The sequence below is a fragment of the Colius striatus genome, chromosome 13, assembly GCF_028858725.1.
Source record: "Colius striatus isolate bColStr4 chromosome 13, bColStr4.1.hap1, whole genome shotgun sequence".
In the NCBI taxonomy this organism is placed as follows: Eukaryota; Metazoa; Chordata; class Aves; order Coliiformes; family Coliidae; genus Colius; species Colius striatus.
This window is the reverse complement of record NC_084771.1, coordinates 13,930,752-13,954,193: the sequence shown is the minus strand read 5'-3', so window position 1 is coordinate 13,954,193 and position 23,442 is coordinate 13,930,752. Positions and strand designations below refer to the sequence as shown.

The 23,442-nt window shown below is 38.7% G+C and overlaps 1 protein-coding gene across 10 annotated transcripts in view; it reads left to right on the top strand.

Annotated features, from left to right (window-relative positions):
• The window catches only part of MAP7D3 (MAP7 domain containing 3), a 45,777-nt gene that overhangs the window by 6,996 nt on the left and 15,339 nt on the right, over positions 1–23,442 (top strand). For 3 of the 10 annotated variants that reach the window (XM_062007025.1, XM_062007023.1, XM_062007022.1), the window contains exons 2-10: positions 6,146–6,247; positions 7,079–7,159; positions 8,518–8,681; positions 11,511–11,625; positions 12,656–12,688; positions 17,905–18,006; positions 20,439–20,537; positions 20,943–21,041; positions 22,112–22,237. In XM_062007025.1, coding sequence (XP_061863009.1) covers positions 6,146–6,247; positions 7,079–7,159; positions 8,518–8,681; positions 11,511–11,625; positions 12,656–12,688; positions 17,905–18,006; positions 20,439–20,537; positions 20,943–21,041; positions 22,112–22,237 — 921 coding nt within the window. The remainder of the gene's footprint in view (positions 1–6,145; positions 6,248–7,078; positions 7,160–8,517; positions 8,682–11,510; positions 11,626–12,655; positions 12,689–17,904; positions 18,007–20,438; positions 20,538–20,942; positions 21,042–22,111; positions 22,238–23,442) is intronic. The other 7 variants (XM_062007028.1, XM_062007027.1, XM_062007031.1 and 4 more) reach the window with 5 other exon arrangements.

The following is a 23,442-nucleotide window of genomic DNA, read 5'->3' as shown; positions in this document are numbered from 1 at the left end:
CTATAGAACACAGTTGGGACTGTAAGGCTTGAATATCCTTTATGCAGGAAGCATCAGCTCTGAAGAGAGGTCGTTGTGCAGATAAGCTTGGTAAGCACAATGCAATAAACAGATTAATAACTAATGCCAGGTATAAGATGGGAGTTGCATTAAAGCTTGGAGAGGGTTTGGAATATATGAATTGAAGTATTCCCTTTGGAGGGCCTTTGTGTACCAATCATGTTATATCAAAAGAGATGGTGAAAGACTGCATACTTTTAAACAAACAAACAACAACAACAAAGCAGTAAGTGGATCATGCAGAACACAAAGCCTTCTTTGGGAAGGTAAGCAAGAACAGTGGTGAAGAAGAGTGTGACAAAGAGAAAATGAAGGCAGCAGAAATCCAGTGAGAGAGAGGAGAGTATCTGCTATGATTCAGTTTAATTTCTCTCAAGTGGTGAATAATAACATACCTCACTAATAAAGAATCCCAAACTGTGAAGATAGGTGTCTGTTCCAAGCAGGGAGTGGATTTAGCTTGTCAGCCTGTGTGCACAATACAGGCAGTGCTTCTTCCCAACCTTAGAGTGGCTTCTGCAAGAGTTGGTGACACCTCAGCATCTTCCTTGAGCATTGTACTGGCAGTTGCTTTTCCCATTAAGTAGAGAGAAGTGTAACCCTTGGCTGAACACTGTGTGCAAAGTTAAAATAAGAAAATACGAGTGACAGCAGGAATCAGTAAGGCCCTGTAGGAGATGTGTTCACAGTAGGTATCACTGAGGTTTGGAGTAAGGATAGTGCTCACCTGATGTGATTGTTGGACAATGATGTAGCACCACTGACTGTAGGAAGTGTTTTGAAATGGGTGCTGATTCTTTTAAGGACAATTTTTGATTCTTTGTTCTGTGATTGTATTATAGACAAGTTTGGTTTAGATTATGTGCTTCCCCTAGGGAAAAGTGTACAGAGATCAACCCACAAATTAACTAGCAACCTTCCTGGTGCCTCTCTGTTTATGGCATAGGCTGAATGAATACAGTGTCTTGTCTTTGGGATTTCTTCATCCCTATCTTTGTAGATTTCCTTATAAGAAGCAAGTAGTGTTTTATTGTGGGATTATTTTTTTTTTTTTGTGTTTCCTGCTCTGAATTTTAGTGTGGATGTTTAAGGATAAGTAAAAACCTACATTCTTGCAAATAGGTCTCAAATACTTACTTGTGGAGTGACTAATTCATATACTACAAAGGAATGCTTGTTTCAAGAGTTTTTCAGTGGGACCAATACTTGTTGATGAACTGCAGAAATCACCCTAAACTGCCTGGAACATTGGGAAAAAAACCAGATTGTTGTACAAAAGTAGCTGCAGAAATGGGCGTAATGGGAGGAATGCTCATAAAAATAATAAAGTAGGTATTCCAGGTAGAGTATATATTTAGAATAGAAGTGTGCAAATAGAGTCTGGAATAAGGATAAGACAACAGGAAGCTTCTCCGGCCTGCTGAAGCCGAGAGACAGTGTGCACTGCTTTCTGGAGATCTGTATGCTTTCCATCTGGTGACTGCCCAGACAAAACAGGAGAACCATCTGCCTTCCAGCTGGTCCATCAGAAGGTGCCTACTAGGAGGCTCACGTGTTCGGTTGTGGAGCCTGGCAGTCCTTGCAGCCCAAAGATGGGACGTGAGAATCAATGAGGAATGACAGAGAGAAGGAGGAAAGCAGGGAAGAAAAGGAATGCATACAGAGAAGGCTTTTCTGTTCATTGTTAGAATCTTTCTGTGTTGTCCACCTGTTTGTATGAGAGTGCATCCTTCCTCTGGTGTCCTTTAAAAAAGGAGTAATGATGTAAATCCAATACCTGATTGTTAAAGCCTCTAACATAGAATCTTGCATCCGTTTGTCTTAACCTGTGTTAGTTAATGAGTCAAAATCAGCTTAAAGGACAATGTGCAGAAATCTCAAACTTGAATGCTGACTTCCATCATCTTTCCTGAAAGTACGTGCAAGTTATTAAAAGAAAAGGGATCTGAACAGTGTTATTGGAAAGGATCACTGTCTGCTAGACAAATAGTAGCTGCCTGTAGTGGAGCAAGACAAAAATGGCATCTTGCAGATTTGGCAGAGTTTGCTATAAAATCAGAGATATTTTGCTGGGAAGTTCACTTTTGATACAGCAGTTGTTTGTTGCCTTCTTGTTACCTGCTTTAAACTTCTATACAAGCACTGAGATTCGTACTAATCCATAACATGCCAGAGATCTCCCAACGTCTGTTTCTAAGGCTTAGTCTGGGATTTTTTTGTTTGTTTGCTTTGCATAATGAGTCATTAAGTCATAAGAACTGGAGGATTGCTATGAAAGTTGGCACATCCTTCTCTCCTTTCTGGTTCAGCGCAGGAAGGGAAGAGCAAGTGAGGCAGCATGAGGCCAGGTCACAGACACCAGGAGAGGCCATGGGATGGAAAGCCTAAACCTCCCTAGGTACAGGGTCAGAGCTGCTTCAGTCCCTAATGAGGTTTACTGAGAACAGCAACTGTGTGTTCTTGGGCCAAGGGTATTAACTCAGCACAAGGATTGAAATAGAAATAAAGTTTTATTTTTAGCAGTGGTCTCTTCAGGGCATATTGGAAACCTGATCAGTGAAGGGAAGTACCATCATGGCCAGTGAAAGGGAGGCACCGCCATACCTGCACGACTTGCCTGATCCAGACCTGGAGGATGAAATTGGGAGAGTTGGCTCTATCTGGCATGTTGCCTCCTACAGCAGCTGGTTCCTGTTGCTTCTGTTGCTTCGGTTTATCTGTGAGATGCTTGGCCAGACATATTGTGCTAAATGGTGGTGAGGGTACAGAAGGGAAACTGCTTCCCAAATTACCCAACCATGTTATTTCCAAATAGCCCTATTTTATTATGCATTAATGCAAATATTATTATTGCCCCCATATGTGGCTTGTAGCTCTGTTAATTTTAGCTGAAGTATTTAAAGGTAGACTGCTGTAAAATAAGCACACACATTATGCTGATCACAAATTATAGTTGTGAAAGCCTTTTAGTGACTACTGTGGGAAGGGAGGCTCAGAATAGAAATGAGATTTCGTTTGCCTCTAAGAGAATTTTTCTTCTCTGGGAAGGCACCCCAGAGTAACACAGGTTTTAGTGAAATGGTCATTAACTGGTTTCCTGTTCTGGGGTATCCCAATTAATTATAGAAGTGTTAGGCTTATTTTAAAGACATAGATTTTGTGGAAAATTCTTTCAAATGAAGCTTCTCGCCATCACAGACTGCTACATTCATTATGGAAAACCATAATCTCTGCATCTCTGCCAAAGAATATTTAAGTGTACTAAAAATAAGGATTTCTTTTATCAAATTAAAGCAAAACAAAGTCTGTATTTTTTAAAGGTTACAGGGTACAACAGTATGCAATTAATTTTACCGTAGTAGAGTGTGGGTCTTGAAAATCCTGGTTTCATGTTGTAAATTTGCTACAAAATTGACAAGAGCTTTTAAAACCTCTCTGTTGACCTGAGACTTGGTGAAATTGAACTCACACGTCTTGGAGATGCATCTAATATGATGGCTATCCCCATTTAATAATCTTTTTGTTGAAATCCTCAATTCTTCTAGTTCTAGCTTTCTATTAGTTAAAGGGATTGCTTCTGTGTATCATGAAGGTGTGCTCCTAGTGCCTTTAAAGCTGCTGCTTTCAAATTTGTAAGCACATTGTTTCTCTGCAAATAATGAAACATTGAAGCAGTGAACAGAAATCTTTTAAATGACACAGAAAATCCTTTGTCAAAGGATTTCTAGACTTTTTTCACCTCTGTGTCCTTTGCGAGTTGTACTGTTTCTGTAACCCACTTCCCTGTTCTATAGAACCTCAGGTAATTTTTTGCAACCTTAATTAATTAAGATGAACTAATTGCTTTGCAGATGTGACACATTTTTTTTAAATGAGTGCCTTGTAATCATGAACATTATTAAAATATTTGTTTATTTTTAAATGAATAAATAAATACCTAATCTCCTACAACCATTCTGACTGGTTTGTTTAGCAGGATTGCCAATACTAAAATACCTCTGCAAGTAAAATAAGATTCATATTGAACCTGCTTAAATTGCATCTTGCTTCGTATTGTAACTTTGTTACAGAAATTTACATGTTTAAATATTTAGAGTTGGGTCAAAATTCCACTGTTGTTCTTAACTAAAGCTAGTGTAGGTGTAGGGTGAATTTATTTTGTTGGTCTCATTTCCTGGATGGGCTGGGCTGAATTGGCTCAGTCTGCCTGTGCATCTCTTGTCTCTCCTCCCTTGCTGATGGAGACCAAAGAAAAGCTGCAACTGGGTTTCTGTATTTGTCTTAACTTCAAATGTTATATGAAGAAGCTTATTTTTTTGTCAGCCTTTACAAAGGTGTCATTGGGTCTAAAAGCCTGACTGTATATTTTTGCTCTGAGAAAAACCTGCAGTGGACTGGTTTTTCCTCAGGCTGTTCTCATGTTTGATTATGTTGAGAACATATAATTTTGTTGTTCTCCACTTGATGAATTTTAGGGCTAGATTTCCATCCACATGATATACAATAGTGTACAAAAAAAATCTTTTTTACTGATTTTTGGTCTACACAGTAAAATTACAGGGACCCCTTTCCTAGCTGTTCTCCTCACCAGTTGGTAATCTTACCGTGGTATAGTATATCTGGCCTCTGACTTGTTTGAAAAGATTTTCAGAGGCTTATGGGATGAAACTGAGGAAGACACTTGTTTGGTGCTGCAATGAAAAATTAATTCAAGACATGGCAACAGCTGCGAATAACAATTTAGAGTTGCTGAATAAGTATTGTAATCAGCACTTATCACTGACATCACATGGGATTAAACACTTTGAGGTGATTGTTCTTGGGCACAGCCTTAGGGAGGGTTATTACCATGACACAACTAGTTGTCATGGCAATGCATGGAGAAGAGGGAGACTCTTCCTTCCTCCTTTGCATTCTGCACTACTCTATTAAAGGGAAGCCTGAGATCATTGGCAAAGCTGTCCTCTTCCTTTTTTAAATGGAACACCAAATTCTACTATTTGCCTTTCCTGTTAGGGTTGAAATCTCAACACTTTACATGTTTCTTTTGCAGATTTCCTTTTCTGTTACAACAGCCTCCTCTGCTTTCTCCTGTTTGGTTGATTGTGTGGTCTATTGTTTTGCTTCCCCTGAAGTTGATCTTTGCTGTAAGAATCAAGTTGATCTCCCCATACCTGTCACCCAGGGTGAGAGTAAGGTCTCACTGCTGTAAGGAAACTCCTATTCAAAGCTGTGCAGGAAAATGGGGCAATGCTGCCTTACAGGTTTCCCTACCAGCTTTCCCTGTAATGCTTCACCCTCATACCCTAAAAGGTGATTAGTTAAAGTGAAAGCTGAGACCAAAATATAGAAAATCTGTGGGAAGTGATACAGTAAATTAGTCTCCCTGACTTCTTAATGGGTTGTGTTACTTAGTATCGCTGGCATTTCGTTTCTGTGTGACTAACTGGGAGCTGTAGGCCTGCAGTTCACTGTACTCACCTTGGTGACACTCGAATGCTCAGATTACTGTTTTAGAGTCTAATTTAGAACTGAAATTTATTTTTTAAGATCTAGTTTTAGAAGCACACTGTAAGCATCCCTTAATGGTTTACTTTATGCAGCTAATCCACTTTGTTTCATGTCATGAAATAAGGTCTTCATAAACCTTTCCCTGCATGGATCTCCTCAGAATGTGATTCTGCCAAAGCTAATTGTCTATGACATGTACGTGTTCAGCCTGCAAATACATGTGCAGTAGCAAAGAGTTGTTATTAAGTGTAACTTAGTGTAAGTTAACTTTGCTAAATATTATTGTTTTTCTTATTGGGAAAGTTATTTAGTAAGTTTGATTATTTTTGAAACTCTATAGTCCTCTGCTGCATGTTTTAAAACATAAGGGTTAGCAACTGTTGTTTTTCCAAAGGAAAGCTCCGCTGGGTCTCAAGTCTCACTTGACAGATGTTTTTTTCCTTCTTACAAGTTGAGCAGACCCAAGTTAGTTATTAAATAAAAGGATCTGCAACCTCAAATAGAATTTTATGTATTTATTTCATGAATTGTGGTTATAGGGCTTTTCTTAATATGGAATGATTCTTTTTCACAGTTGCTGCAGCCCAAGCCATAGCAGAAGAAAGAAGAAGCCAAAGTGGTGTTAGCCCTATTGCAGTCCAATCCTCAATAAACATAAAGACAGCAACTAAGCCAGGTATAATTATTAGTCATTATTATTAATGAAGTACTGGATTCACAAGGGTGAGTTAGTAGGGAATGAATAAAACATCTTTTAAAAGGAAATTTGGTGTTCTTTTTTCAGGTGATTATCAGTGTATAAAGCACCTGGTAGATTGTTCATAAAGTCATTGAAGGTCTTGTTTTAATGACAGTCTTTTACTCTTAAGTTGCTCAGAGTTCAGCTGATAAGTTTGCCCATCTTTTCAGCAAGGCAGAACAACAAAGATAAATAATTATTTTTGTGCCCTGGCCGGATTACCAGTTCACTTCTTGCTGAAATTCAAGTGTTTATACCTGCAAAGGCTTAAGAAGTCTTGGTTCTGCTTAGCCTGCAAACTGGATTTCCTACAGCACTTTGATTTGTCAAATTGGAGTGAACAATCAGTTCTCAGGTTGAGTTTTCCTAGATTCCTATACTTCTCGATCATAGGAATCAATGTGTATGAGGATCAGTGCTGAATTTGGAATAAAGGTATGTTCTCACACACGTCAGGCTTCTGCTCAGGCTTTCTTTTTACTGTACACATCAGGCCTTTTAATACTGTGTCTGTTTCTGCTGTACCTATTAAAAATAGTGGATTAGTTGTTGTGAGGGCATGGGAAGGGGAAAAAGGAGAGTATTCAGCTTCCTATGATTTTTTCAGGTGACATCTTTAATCTCTGTATAGTGTGTGGTGCTTTGGTGGTACATTTTTCTCTCAGGAAGTTCCTTGATCCTTTTGATAGGAAAGATTTTTTACTTTTTATTTAATTTGAATGTTCATAATAACTAACAATTACATGTCTTTAATTTGTCTTCTGACAGTGATAGATGGTTCCATTCTAAGAACAGAAGAAAGACAAAGACTGGCCAGGGAGCGTAGAGAAGAGCGGGAAAAGCAACATGGTATTTTCATATTTCTATTAAAGTGTCATTTCCTACAAATGTTTGTGATAAAGGAATAACTTACTTCTTGTTCAAGTCAGTCTTTTCAACTTGCTAGGGACAAGAGACAAGGTCTGCTCTTTTTTTTTTTGCATCAGTGACCATCCGTGAACCTAATGGAGAGCTATTTGATTTGAAGGAAAACATTAGCTTCTTGAAGCTCTATGTCACTTTTGACCTCCCTTTTCTTAGTGACCACCAAACAAATTTAGCCAATTTCTTACTGAAAGCCTTAACAAAAAAATTTCTGAAAGTGAAACTTTTAGCTTACAACTGCTTCCTGCAGCCCTGAGATTTGGGGAATGCTGGTTCTGAGAAAACAAGAAAAGATTTAGCTAGTTGAATGACTTAATTGCCTTGAACACTGTTACCCTTGTTTCCTAGCACACTGAAATAACTCCTGGATTGAAGTGTCAGCAGTACGTGCTTCACCTTAGCAAGGAATTTGAGACCTAGAGAAGAGCATAAAACTATTGCCCAGCTTTATGCTGTTTGAGATGTGAATCAGTGCATGTATGTGCAGCCGGAGATGAAAGGGTCACGGTATGCCCTGTAGTCCCAGTTCTTGGTCTCCCAACTTATGAGGAATGGTATCTGTCTGGCCTCTCCATTTCTTAATATAAAAGCAAAGGCACACAGCAATGGGGGTGATTGTGTTATCCTAACATGCAGTGAGAATAGGACTGGGACACATAAAAATTCAAAAGTATTTTGGGGGCTTTTTATATATACCTACAGCCTATGCATTGCTGGTGTAATTCTCTGGCCTCTTGGTTCATTTCATCTGTCTAGCTGCGGAAAATACTTCCACTGTATATTCAATCACCAGCTTTTTGTCACAGGACTTGAAGCTTCCTGTTAACCTGTGCACAGTTGTTCCTAGGTGGAGGCTACAGAGATGAGTGACATAACTATTTTGAACTCAGATGCAGTAACTGTGTCATTTTCCCATCTTGTCACTTGATGCTTTAAATATTTTCATTATAAAAAAAAGCAGAAAATCACAACGTAGGAAATTCTGCCTTTTGATACTCAACTTAAAACATGCTTAAGTATATGCATATCCTGACATTCCTGTCTAGACAGCAAAGTCTAATGGCAGGAAAACTTCTAATTCCAGCCTAACCTGGGAACAGAGTTAAAGACTCCTCTGCAGTCATGTGTGGCGTTATCCAGCTCTGTATGCTAATCTTGCCATATATTTTAGCTTTAAGTGGTGCTAATTTTGCTTGGTGCTTGGTAGTCTCTTGCCTGTAAGTTGTGTTGTAATATTAGTGAATATTCAAGTTTGATTTTAATTTTTTCTTAAAAATTTACAGCTGCCAAAGAGTCACAAATCCTTGAAAAGGAGAGAAAAGCAAAAATCCAATATGAAAAACAGTTAGAAGAAAGGCAGAGAAAGCTCAAAGAACAGAAGCAGAAAGAGGAACAACGGAGAGCAGCAGTAGAAGAAAAGAGAAAACAAAAAATAGAGGAGGAAAAGGTACTATATGTCAAAGTTCTATAGTTCTGAAGAAGCTCCTTCGTTGTTTTCCCACATTACTGTGCTCTGAGGTGGTATGAAATAGAAAGTTGTGGAAATGGGGAATGTATTAGAACATAAAAATATTTTCCACATCTGTACAGTGAGCTATATGGACTCCACATGTCTTCTTTCCCCATTCTAGGCCTAGCTTTAGCTATAGCTGAGGCGCTCAGGAGCTGTGACTGCTCTTTGCCACTGGTTATTTTTCACAGAAGCGAAACACCCCCCCCCCCACACCCCTATATTCTTAGATTTCTAGCTCCTTTTGGTGCACTTTGTAAATTCTGTTTGTAAATCAGTGTGGGAAATAGGTCTTAGACTTATCTTAAATCTGTGTTTTGCTTTTTGGGACCACCTCTGTGGCCTAAGAGGCTCGTGTTCCTTCAGTGCTTCTAAATTACAGTTTGTTACTATATGTTGAGTGGTTGATAATGTTACTTGTGTAGTTACCATTTGCTGCTTTGAACTATGCATTGACTGTTTTTGACTCTGCCTTGACTTTGACTGCATGTGGGCCAGCAGAGCAGTATTTGAGTTGCAGAGCTTGTTGCAAGATGATAGAAGTGAAAGTAGAAATAAATACATGAAGTAATGCCATCCCTTTTGAAGAGTATGTGTGCTGGTGTGTATTAAATCTGATTCAAGTTCTGAAAGGGTTCATTTACAGGGTGTCAGCAGTGAAGGCATGACATGCAAGTGTGCTTTCATAAGCTGGTTGTAAGAACTTGCTGTGGGTCATTGATGAAGAGCCTATAAGCCTGGGTGGCTGTTCTCTTAGAGTCCAGCCAATGCTGCATTGCTCTAGCAATACATCTTTTTTTACCCTTTTTGACTGGCAGTATTCTACAGTAGTGTTGGTTATCTGTAATTGGCTCTGGGTGTGTTCAGATTGATATTCCATTTGAACTTCATGGAATAGTTTACATTGCTGGCGAACAAGCAGAAATGTTTGGGTGGGCCTTGACTGCAATCCAGTGCAGTATCATCTCTTTCAGCAACTACTTTAAGCAAAAATCATCTCTTATGCGTCAAGAGGTGTTACCCCTAAGCCTATAGTTCATTTATACATGTAGTTTTGAGGATGGTGGATATGTTTTAAGTGGCCACTGAGGTGAATAATTCAGAAAGCTTAGCTGATGAGTGGTTGGTTGGTGTTAACCCTGTCTTTTACTTGGTCCCTAGAGGAAGGTGACCTTGTACACAGATAGTTACAAGTGAAGAGTCTGGCAGCTGGGCAGATAGTGTGCCCTTGACCTGTAAACCTTGCTTTCAACCAGAAAATGAAGACAGGTCTTAGATTTGATACACTGACATTAGAAAATAATCACTTTTAAAGAAGTAAGCTATCTTAGGGCAATATTTGCCAGCAAAATACCATCTGCAATTGTAAATTTAGTAGATAAAAATGCATTAAAAATCCATAATCTCCAACATTCTTGTTTGATACTTCAGTCAAATCTCATTTAATCATCATCTTCCTTAGATAAAGTAGAAGAAACAGCACAATAGCAAGTACTCTGGAAAAATAAGTGGTTTTCTGCCTGAGAGGCTCTTGAAGACAGGATTGAGATACCTGTCTTCTCACAGTTACACAATTATTCTGTACAACTGTGCAAATTACTGTGTTGATGTCTTGAGCTGATAATTGATTTTCTGTTGTTTGTGAAGTCAAACCTCTGTCTTTAGCTGTGACTTTGAACAGTTACTGCACTGCAGATACCTCCATGGAAATATAATCTACAGACTACATAATGTCTGGGTACTTTGGCACCTTAGGTAAACTCTAGTTTAGATTTCTTTAACAGAGGGGAAGATAAGTTTTATATTTCAAACAAAAGCTTTTTAACTTTATCTTTTGTCAATTAATGGAATCCTTCCTTCCAAGATTACTTTTGTCTGTTCTACACTGTGACTTTTTTTAGTTTGTGTTGTGAAATGGTGTTGAAAGAAGGTAAAAATCTTGTGGCTTCAAGAGAGAGAAATGTTTGGATAATGAGTCCCCTTGGCACCTTACTGCAATGTATCAGCAGTAAATACTGCTTCAAAAGATCACTTGGGATATGACTGTTCCAGAAGAGAAATCTGTTGTTGACACATATATGAAAAGCAGGCTCAGAAGAAGGCTAGCACAGTTACAGTTCATCTTTATGCACAAGAGCTAAAGCCTCCCCCATTAGAAATTACTAGTCCTGGCTACAGAAGCAAAAGCCTCTTTTAGTCCTCTTTGCCCTGTCAGCAGTGGTTGCTAAGGTCTGCAGTTGATAGGCCTTTTTCACAGTTTTGCCTTCATTTCTTGGTATCTCTAATTTCAGCAAATCTCTGTCAATGCCTGTATCTGGGTCACACATGGGTCAGTGTTCATATAGTTCTGAAAATACAAATAACCTTAGACTGGGTATTTTTATAAAGAAAAAATTTGATCACCTTTTAGAAATAGCTTCAAAATATAAATAGTTTAAAGGGTAAGCAATTCTTTTTGCTCAGTTTGAGGTTTATCCTTTTTTAGAAAATAAGAAGCGCTGCCTACTAAATAGAAAATCTGTTTGGTGGCTATTTTAAGTATAGAGCAGAATAGATTATCTGTGCTTTAGCTCAACCTAATCATGTTGGCAGTGTTTTGAAACCAGTAATTGCCCTTAACGTTCTTTGCATGATAGTTTTTTAACAAAAGCTTGTTATCAGGCAGTATAAGTAAAACATACTTTAAATCATACTGGGAAAAAATTGTCTTCTGACAAAGCTGTGCTTTGTACTTGTAAGCTTCATAGAGATGTTGTTTGATGATAGGAGCGGTATGAAGCAGTTATGCATCGTACCTTGGAACGAAATCAGCGGCTGGAAACACGACAGAAGAGATGGTCATGGGGGGGATCTGTAACTCCAGATGCAGAGAGCAAAACAGGTAAGTAGCAGCTTTTCTAGCATGGCTGAAATCACACAATATTAGGCATGCACACTGGCAGGTGCAGTACTAATTCCTAGGGACGTGGACATCCTTTCCTACCTTGGATCTTAAAACAGAATGTACAGGGGAAAGAATCCTGTCTTTACTTAACCCTGAAAGGCTGCTCAGACTTAGAGCTCTTTTTCGCTTTGGGAAGAGCTAGAGAGAAGCCACATGGGAAATACACCCCTGGGCAGCGTTGCATTGCCAGCCCTCAACCAGCAGATAAAGGGAGTCGTTCTGAGCCCTTCGAGTGCGTTACATGTGATGGTGGGCTAAAACTGGTTATTTAAACAGAGCAAAAAACCTCAAAACACTTGTACTGCAATATTACATCTAAAATGTTTTAAACACGCCCTTAGTGTTGCAGAACGCTGTGTGAGTGACCAGTAATGGGTAAGGAGGTTCAGTGGGCAGTGTCCAAGCTTCTCAGAGAATAGATTCTGTTCTAGATTAGGTGATGCTTTATAACACTCATTATCATAGAATCATAGAATGATAGGGGTTGGAAGGGACCTCCAAAGATCATGTAGTCCAAGCCCCCTGCAGAAGCAGGTTCACCTAGATCAGGTCGCATAGGAACATGTCCAGTTTGAGCTCAGATTGTTTCCTATTTCACAGAACTCTTTCTGCTTGGAAACATTCTGAAATCAGACCAGCAAATCAGGAGTGCAGTTCCACTGCAATCTTTTCGTATGCACTACCTAACTGGAAGACTCCACCAATAAGTAACTGAAAATAAGTTATTGTCCAGGAATAAAATAAACCAAAAAATTCTTTGGTTCAGCTTATCTTCTAAATTGATTGAATTGCACTGAGTGTGTTTTAGTAGTGTCTTCTGTCAGCTTGAGTATTGACTTTTAAGTGTTTATTTATAACATGTTTGAAAGTGCTTTGATAGAAATTATCATTACGATATCCAGCATCCACATTTTTTGGTTAATTTGCATTGTTTGCTGTTTGACTTACAAACCTGCTTCTTCTACAGAGCAACAGACCACAGATGAAAGTGGAACTGGTGGTACTTATTTCTAAAATGGTTTTTTTTGTTGTGTTAACTCTTACTACTAACCTTTTAAACTTGAATTATTCTTTCTCTGAAACTAAGCAAAACTGTCACCTTGTAGATCTTTTCCTGGATCTTGGCCAGCCATGCAACAAATATCTTCCCTAAGTAGAAAGCAGCCCCTACATTTTTAACTATCTCTTCCAGCTAACTAAACTACAGCTTAAGTCATGGCATCCTGAGGGAATTTTCAGGGAAAGAAGATGTACGTTTGGATTTTTAAAGATGACTGGATACAGCATGGGGGAAGAGAAGATAAATTCTTTGTGGCATTAATTTGAATACAAATTAGTTCAGTAGTCTAAGCCTTTTTTTTTTTAAAGGGCAATTTCAAACCCTTTCATTGTTTCCTAATTTGGAAAAAGTACATGGTAGGGCTTGGTTTGTTTTCTTTTTATTTTGTTTCACCAGCAATTGGAGTAACATTTGCAAAATCTAATGATATTTTGCTGAAACTTTGTGAAGGGGAATGAGTCCTTTGTGCAGTTTGATACTTTTTCCATGAAGGCTTTTGCAAAATCAGATCTGTCCAATTATCTACACATAATTCTACATATTAAATGTGTTTTCATTGGTTTTCTGGCACTTTCCAGAGCACAGGCTGAGCCATTCATAGAAATGCTTTGGATCACTGATACATTTGTCAAGGCTGTATGTTTAATAAGCAAAATTATTTCTTCTAGCTAGTTGATGATGATAGCTCTTAGCTGAGACCCAGCTAAATCTGAATTCTGAAAATCTATGCACGCTCACAGCATTACTAATTCAATGCAGCTGTCTCATAACACTGACAATATGAGACTTGAAAATGCAATGAAAGTCTGACCGAGTATGATTTAACTACTGTGGCTTGTTCTGGCAGCACAGCAGAAGCATGTGTATTTTATTTAACTTCTCTCTTCCCTTTCTCTGCACAGCATGAATCCCTAATTTTCTTTGACTGGCTTGGTTTACCTGTTTAACATGTGTTCCTTGGATACATATATAAATACAATTATTGTATTCCACATTACCAAATGTCATTTCACCTTGAAACTAGGAAATCCCATTTGCCTTACATATTTAGGAAAGCACTGTCTTTTTCCTCCTCCATTCTTTTCTGCCTTACCTAATTTTAAAATTAAACTTCATAACAAACATGAAATAACATTCTTTGCTTTCTCCTGATTTGAGGAAATCAGAATCACACAATGGTAGGGGTTGGAAGGGACCATTAGAGATCATGCAGTTCAACCCCCCTGCTAAAGCAGGTCCACCTAGATCAGGTCACACAGGAATGTGTCCAGGTGGTTCTTGAAAACCCCCAGATCAGGAGCCTCCACACCCTCCCTGGGCAGCCTGTGCCAGGGCTCCCTCACCTCAGCACTGAAATAGGTTTTCCTTCTGTTTAAATGGAACTTTCTGTGTTCCAGCTTCTTTCCATTACCCCTTGATCTGTCACAGGATACAAACAAGTCTCATCTGCCCTTTTAATCATAGAGGAAGATTTTCAGTGCAGCTGAAGCACATGAAAAATAAAATGTCTTCCAACAAACATGCTCCTGATTTAATAGTAAGCACTTAAGCTATACCCCATGGATCATGAAGTAACAGAGGAGGAGCAGATAATTTCAGTTACAGTTGATCAATTTGGATAACTTGGCCCCAGTTTTGAAAAAATTGAGTGGAGATAAGCAGATAGTGCAGTGTTTGACTAAGGCACTTGTGCATCCACACTGATTCAAATCCATGTTTATGTTGAGGTTTCAGACCTCTTACCTGAAGGAGATAATGTGGAATCATGATTGGATTTACACTTTGCATATTTATTCAGGATCATTCTTAGCTTTTTATCTTTCTGGGAGCACCTCACTTAATCATTAATTAAAACTGACCCAAACCATATCGGATGCCTAAGTCTAATAAAATCGGATGACTGTCTAATAAAATCCTTATTTGGTCTGTTTCACCTTCTATTTGCATAATTGCTGGAAAGACAATTACTTTTTTTGGGTTTTAATCTGAAAAATGAGACTTTGCTATGTTACCTCATTGTGGCTGAGTAGTGCACCTTGTCCAATAGTGTGTCTAGAGCAAGTTTCAATACAATATTATTTTTCCAACATCAGTTTCTGCAGCAGACTTGGGATTAAAGGCTCCATTTCTTCATATGAAAACATTGAGGGAACAGATTTTATATAGTCTTTGTGTTATTTTAGGACTAAAGGCTTCATAGCCTTTTGTAGTGCTTTGCAAAAAAAATACAGAATCAGACATAGGCTTCCATGAATTGACTGTGTCAACAGCAATATTTGGGAACACTGAATGGTAAAGCAGCATTTGTGGGTAATAGTGGTAATGTGCTCTGGAAAGTAAAATGTTCATGTAATTGAACATTTCACCAACCATCAGCCTTCTGTTTTATGTACAGAATGTGATTCGTTGAGAGTGTACACCAAGTACCTCGCTGATGGCCTGAGATTTAAAAATTGATGAAAGCCCCAGAGTCAAATGTTACATTAATGACATTGCTGGCAGTGCTAAGACGAAACACGCAGGGTGTGGGTCTGCCAAGGGAACAAGGCTGTGTAATAAGGCATCCTTGATGACAGGGTCCTAGTAAATATATTAGGTTTAATGATGACTGCTGAGCAAAGCCAGGTGTTCAGGTGAATCTGTAGTGGAGACGTGCTATTAGAATAGAAATTGGGCTGCCAGAGTCTCTCTCTCTAAATAAAGAGCTTCCTTGTCCTACTAGAAATTTGGAAGTGAGAGATGAATAATCTTATTCAGCCTAATTTCATCCAACTTTAGATAGGAAGTGCTGCAGCACCCTCTCAGCGAAACTCAGTGAGAAGCTAGGCTTGAGAGCTGCTTGCTCTCATAACAATTTTCTTAAGATACTATGTTTCCCAGATCCTTACCCAATTGCAAGCCTCACTGCATATCAGTCATATGATTTCTTTGGCTTTCCTGCTACAGTTTGCTTTTCCTCTTCCATTAAAAAAATAGATGTTTGGTATCACATGGTATTTGTGCTATATGCTTCTTTTATTTCAAATGCCTTCACCTAAATAGTCTTAACTTTCCCCTCAAAATACAGAAGATATTTGAGGTATTTTTTCAAAAGGTTTTTTGTAGGTAGCTACATAACCAGCCTAGCTAAAGAGTCTGTCTTCTAAAGCTTTTTTTTTTCCTAGTGAATTGTTAAAAGCCTTAAAGTTTGCAGAAGCTGTCTTGCAGGTGAGGTAGGGAAAAACCTGCAGATATCCGATCAGATATCTGTAAATGTATTGATCAAAAAAGCATTGACTTCTTAAGGTCTTAGACAATTAATGCAAACTCAAAGTATCTGAATGAATATGCTTTACCAATTGGGTAAAGAGTTTTTTTCCCTTACCACTCCTCTCTGTTCTCCTGAAAAATAAGACTGATTTCTTCTTTTAATCTGAACAATCATATTTAGCCTGTACTTTCTTCTTTTGAGTCTCCTAGGATAAGTTTCATCCCTTGTCTTTACTAAACAGCACAGCCCACCTCCAGAACTTGTAAACTTGCTGGAAAAGAAATTACTTTGCTTAGTGTAATTTTTCTCAAGGGAAGATTTAATTTTTTGGCCCTTTGGGACTCAGTAGGTGATAGACTAGATCTCAGATTTCATGTAAGTGCTAAAATCCTAATTTGAACCAAGAGAAATTTGTATGAAATGTCTCCATGTTGCATGGAGGCCCTGAACTAGTACACTTGAGCTCATGCAGGAGACAGGCTTTCTTTTTAAGAGCTGACACTAGAGGGTAGTCTTTACCTTCAAAAACAGGTGAATGATGCGTTTCCTTATTTTCATATGTAAAACCTCTCAAGGCTGTTTTAGTTATCCCAGTACTCAGATTTCATTCATAAAATGCCTTTTTTATTCCCTTACTAAAATATCTGGTAAGCTCAGATCCTCATTTCTTAACTGGGTTCAGTAGATCTCCCTTTCTCCTTCTTTTGGGGGTTTTGCGATTGTTGACTGTGACATGAGTTTGCCACTTTTGTAGTTTCGTCTCCAAAATCTGGTTATCACTTGAGATGTTTTTGTGGGAGACTTGTAGCTCAGGAAACTTGGGTTGGTTATGTGTAAAGTCTGCTGCAGTGCCAGGGCTGTCCTGCCCTGCCATGGCTCATGCTATAAGGAGCCTCTATAGCATGCTGGCCAAAAGGAAAAGATACTGCTTCTGTGGTGAGTAGTGCTGCTTTTTCCTTTGGCACTTACGTACTAATGTGTTCCCATTAATCATATTTACTGTCCAATATGCCAGCAAAATCAGTAACTTGTGTTTGATATATAGATCTTCTTGAGTTTATTACGCTAGTCTGTGCTACTTCATGTGCATTACTGTTTCCTGCTTATTGAATTTCCATAGCAACAGGTACATGCTTTTCCAAGCTTTCACACTCTGGAGTAGTATTCATCCTGAAAGTACGTTATTTGAAGTTAAAAAGCAGGTATTTATTTGGCTTCAGGAAACTTGCAGCTTTGCTATGTGAGATGTGATTTTTGTGTGTGCATATATAAGTGTGCATGCACATGCCAAAAAAAAGTAATGCCTCTTGTGGCATGTTTTTTCAGAAAGAGTTGCAAAATTGATGGGAAACATGAACTTAAGGACTAGCTTTTAGAGGAAAATTGGAAATACTTAAAATAGAGCAACACTTGGAAAGTCATCAAAAATAGGAAAGCTTTCTTGCCTTTCCTCAGGACTTGCTTTTATCCTTCCAAATGCATTTGGTTTGTTTCAGTCTACTGATTAAAAGCTTGTTTTGGTATACTTATATGGAAGAAAGAAATTATTGTTTTTCAGCTTTTGTTGTTACTTTCTCTGTCTTATCAGTCTGGTAAAAATATACCATCTCAGTAGATTTTTTCTTTACATGTTAGTAGCATGGAGTTTTAAGACTCAGTTGTTTGCATACACATGCATAAAATCTTGGTGTGACTCCACTAAACTAAATGCCTTTTCCGTGCATGTTACAACTGGTGCTGATTGTATCAGGCCTGTCCAAAGGAAAGAACAATTTCTGTTTCTCATTAAGCGAAAGTGGAAATAGCTTTCAGGATGCAATACTTCCGAAGTTAGCTCACAGCAAGGTGTGAAAGGTGGTTCTTTAGGTATGAGGATGAATTCTAAAGTAAGCACTTCTTCACACAGCCAGCAAGCGATCCACCTCCACAGCTAACCTCAAACAGTCAGAAGCTGCCATGAATAAACGGTTGTCATCATCTGCAGCCCTTTTAAATGCTTCTGATCGAAGTAAGTGTTTGTGTGTCTGCTGGCAGCAGGTGTACTGCTCAACTGTTATTTGGGGAGGAGACAGGAGGTGGAATGATACTCCTCTTCCTCCCTTGCTGTGTAACTCACTTCATATTTTGATCTCAAATGCATTTCATGCGATTTGTTAATCCAGCTTGACTGTTGAGGGCTTTGGCCCAGTTGATGTGCTCTGTTAGAGGAGAAGAGGAACGGTAAAAAATGATGGTTTTTTATTTTTTATTTCTGTAATTGTTTTACTAAAGTCAAATCTTGGTGAATGATTGATTGACAAATCATTTCACATCATCATTACGGGTTTGCATGCCTTAAATCACACCTCAAAATTTCAGCAATATAGAAATAGTATAAAAAAAAGAGTTTGCCTTTTTCTGTCAGACAGCTTCCGTCATTTGATTGCCTGTGGGGTGGAAAAAATCAACTTGGTTTTGACATCTTTCTGTTACACCAGTCCTGTAGTCCACAGACACATGCTTTCTTTTTAATGTTAGAATTCTACTCTAACCAAATAGATAAGGATACATCAAAAAACCCTGATACCTGCAGGAGTTTTTTGTGTGAGAGGAGATTGTTTTAGTTTAACCTGGAGTTCCAGCATGTTTGTAGCCATAGTGTGCAGCTCTGGACACCATCTCCTAGCCCAATAAATTATACTGATATTTGATACTGATACTCAAATTATGTGTTTCTTAAATTGTTGGTGCACACTACTGCTTGCAAGCATTCTGGATTACTTACTGTGCCAATTAACTACCAAGGAATAGAAATGGCCTGGAAGCCAACTACTTCTTTAATTATTTAAGAGTGTCTGTGAGCATTTGCACTCTACAGATCATCTCTGAATTTCTTTGGCTCCCAGTCTCATTTTGAATGGCAGTTTTGGGGTGGATGAAGCTCCTGACTGCAACATCATGTTTAAAATATGAATCATGCAACTAATGTTAAGAGATATGCAGAGAATGAGATAGATCTCTGTTTTTTCCCCACTCTGTGGTGAACCTGGACATGCAAATCTCCTGTTTGCCTTCTCACCTCTGCCCTGGCCTGATGTGTTCTGTAAATCATGGCAATCTGTCTACTTTTATTAAAACAAAAAAAAAAACAACCAGAAAAACAACAAAAAACCCCAATGAAACAAAACAAAACTCCAACAAATGAAACACAAGGAATTGCCCCAAACTACTTAAGAACACAATAACTATTATTTGTGTGAGCACGTATCAGCTTGTTTTAGCCCAAGATTTCCCAGTGGGGGATCTTCCCAATGTTTCATAGGAACTTGCCTGTATCCCAATTTTATTTTATTTTTTCAAAATGATGAAAAATATTATTAAACAAAGAGCTGTTTAATATGAAAACAAGTTCAGCTAGGTCTATGCTGCAGTGTTCTGCCAGTCTGCAACCTTTGATCAAATGAGCTGTGCTAAAAGAATCCCTAACATGGACACAACTAACAGTGATTTTGCTGGTTCATGTTGGAAGATGATGCAGCAAAAAAACTTATACACTGTATGCCTGGTAGGGGAATCAGTGAATATACCTATACTGGCATAGCTGCAGGAGCTCTGAGTCACTAGAGACTGCTTGTGATTTTAAATGATATTTATATATAATGTATCTGCAGGGTTCAGCTGTGAGTATGAGTCAGAAACAGGGCTGTAAAGTACAAATTAAGCCTCCAACAAAGGAAGTCACTAATTGTCAACTAATTGGGATTGCTTTCAAACTTACTGTCATACCTTGAAATCCTTTGTGAGTCTTTGTTTGCTTTGGAGGAAAATTCTCAGGTGTCCTGAAATACAAGAAATTCAGACAGGACTCCAGCTGATCCACATGGTCAGACTAACTGACTGGTTTAGATCAGCACAGCAAGTTAGAGTGATTCTGTGCTCTTGATCTGGCACTCAGGAAGAAATGACTGGTGAAGGATGGCTCAATGCAGACAGTAGAAAATCCGGTCACAGAATGAACCAGGATGCTTCTGCTACGTGCATGTGCCTGGGAGAGTGGAGGAGCAGAAAGCAAAACTGAGAGGAAGATGTTAATCCCTGGATCAGTGGGGTATTTCATCAGCTGTGTTCTGTGCGAATTCTGAGCTTACCCTTTCTCACACAGATGTGAGCAACGGCCTTTTCAAATTATTTATTTTGAAAGGTGTACAAGGATGGCCTTGATAGACCAAACAAGAAGTCTCTTGGGACTGGCATCCTGCTGCTATGATCAGTAACATTCAGAAATATAAAAAATAATGCTTTATATATAGTAATTCTTCCCTGATCCAGTTTCCCTGCCTCTGAAGGATTCATGCTATAAAGTGACTTAATTACTCATCTGTATCTTAGGGAAGTGGGGCAGATGTTGGAGGGGGCTTCCAGGCTTTTCGACATAATTAATCCATGCGCTTTTACTTCCAGGTACCACAAAGAGAAGTGCCTCATTAAACAGACTGAATAACAAAGTCCCTCTACCTTCTCAGCAGTCAGCAGTCAAAGGTTCGCAGGTGGAACAGAAAGGTGCTAGAAATCAGTTTGTTTTGAGAGCTGGGCGGCAGTCAATGAGATATTTAAAGCTGAATTTAAATCACGCCCCGGTTATATTATAAATGTTTCTACTCAGGCTTTAACTGCTGGGCATGTAATCTGTGCACTGTGTCATAAATATCATTATGCACATTGCAGTGCCAGCTGTTGGGTTAGTGTGTCTATAAACCAGCCTTATTCCTCTGAAAAATGGAAGGGAGGGTGGAGAAAGTAGACAAATGGTAGCCAAACCATTTAGCTCATGAGGAAACAGTGCTTCATAATGATAGATTGGTGGGTTTAGTTGACTGGCAAAAGCAAAATGTGGGAATGGCAGTTTAGCAAATTGTATATATAAATACCTTGTTAAAAATAATCTTCCTTACGCTTGGTCTCTAGGAGGAACAGAAAAGAAGAGGAGCACATCTTTGAATAGAATGAGTAGTAAACCCCAATCCACTCCAGAACTAGAAAAAGTGAAAAAGGAAGAAAAAACAGGTGGTTGTTTGATAAAGATAAATATTTGTTTTTAAAGCCATTCATAGTAAAATTTGGATAGGCTTAATTTCACTGGTTTCCTTGGTCCTTAAGTTTTTAGGACTTTTTAATGGTGTCATAGTTATCCAATGGTAAAGATAAAATGATAAATGGTAAAGGTTAAGTTTCTCCCTTTGGACAAAAAAGAACTCCTGTAAGAAGGGCTTTGGCTTTGTTGAATGTCACTTTAAGTAGACAGCAACATTTGTCTCTGTTTGAGAGAGACACGTATTTGGAAGCTGGTTGGTTTAAATATAAGATACAGTAAAAATGTCATTGATATGTTAACTTCTTAGTTAAATCTTACCTTTGCTTTTTAAGGACTTTCATTATTCAGTTTAAAAGCAACTTCTCTGTTCCTGACGCTGACCTAAACTTTGTGCATGCAAATGAAGGAAGAAACCTGTTCTTGCACCAGTCTCTCTTGGTCTGTGAAGGCTAAAAATAACCTCTTTCCTAGGAACTCTTCCTAAAGCTGAAGACTAGCAACTTTCCTAACATATTTTTCCCTTTAACAGTTCTGAAGTGTTCCTTTTTAGCAGCTATTGCCAAAGTGGAAATTATATTCTGCTTCAGAATCTTTCCCGTGTGGGATGATGATGGGTGCTGTCCATGATGGATGTGCAAATGGTGCCTGACATTAGCCACTTGCTTTGACTTGCAAGCCTTCTGTTTATATGTCAGAAAGGTCTTTCCTGCAATCTAGAAAATACAGCTCTGAAGAGCTGGGTGAAAAACTTTTTGTACTTTGACTGATTTCAGCATTCAGCTCTGTTGTATGCATGCCAGCCTGTGCACATTAAAATGATTAGTGTTAAGCAGGCCGAGGACAAGAAGTGCAACGCAAGAGATTGCAGTGTAACCCCTCTGTGCTTTTAATTTGGATTTCCCTCTCCATGACTTCAGTATTTTTCTTCCAAAACTGTTGCAACTTGCACCAACGCTCACAGTCTTCCTTTGCTTTTTACTGCTTGTCTTTTTCATGATATGATTTCATGTTGAATCCTTTTTGATTTGTTCCCACCGTTTAGCTCGGCGCTCCCAGCTCAGTCCCCTGGACAGTAGCGTAATCAGTCGCCTCCTGGCCCCCACACAGGCCTCCTTAGCTAGGAGTAAAAGTGCTGCTACATTGTCGGCTGATGGACAGGATCCCTCAGGTAACAGAAGGGCAGCAAAGCCTGAAAGTTTTCTGAAGTTGCTCTTCAAGCAAGAACTTACATGATAGTCACTAACTGTGTTACACTGCAATATGAATCAGACAGTTCATAAATATATATATGCATAATATTACTTACCTAGTATTTTCCTCAGTCAGTGATGACCAATTCATAGCATATATTGCATGTTTACTCTACAAAACCATAGATAATATTGGCTTTAAAACACCAGTGCCAGTTCACTTACTCTGCAGAGAACCAGTTGCTGGTGTTTGTTTGAGGTTTTGTTTGTGTTTGTTTGTTTTAACTGACAGAGATCTACATTTGGCTGTACCCTGAAATGAATCTGAGGCATACTGGTCAGAGAACACTTACTAGGCAATGAAATATCAGACATATCATTTCAAAGGAGGCTGAAAGGAATAAATGCATAGCCTAAATTCCTTTAGGGGAAGAAGTCCTTGAAGAAACAAGACAGAGGAGTTATCTTAACACAAGTACAGGAAGCTCAGAGCTGGCTTCACTCGGGGTGATCATAGAAGTAGAAGCAAACTGTAAGAACATGTTATAGAGAAACCCTGTCTAGCTCAAGCAGATTTATGCTGGTCCAGACTTGAGCTTATACACCTGTACTGTGGCTCAACTTATTAGTATTGCAGGAACCTCTGCATTGTGGGTAAGCCCTGGCGGCATCCCACATATCTTTTAATTGCTAACAGTTGTAACCATTAGCCCCAGTAAATGCATATCTGGAACCAATATGGAGTCCTTTCTCCTCTCTTACCTTACAACTTGCATTCCCAGTTTTGCTTGTTTCCTCTTAAGTTCCATCTTTATTTTTTAACGTTATGCCACTTAGCTTGATCCTTGTTGGTAGTGGTAACATTTCTACACTGCTCCCTTGTGTAATGATCAGTTTCTGCTTTTTTGGTTCGTAGTCAATGGTCATATTTTTGCACACCTGTGTGCCACTTTCATTTTATCATGAATATTTCAGTTCATGTCATGTGGGGAAATACCATCTTTTTCACTGTTACTGACAGCATGTGACTTATTCACAACTGCTGAATCAAAGAGAACTTTTATGGGTTTATCAGTTTACTTAGAGGTACTTTCTTCATTTCAGTAGAAATGTACCTGTGCTTCAGCCCAACACTCTGCACAAACAGAATGCAGTTCTCTTGCACAAATGCTGTAAATATAAA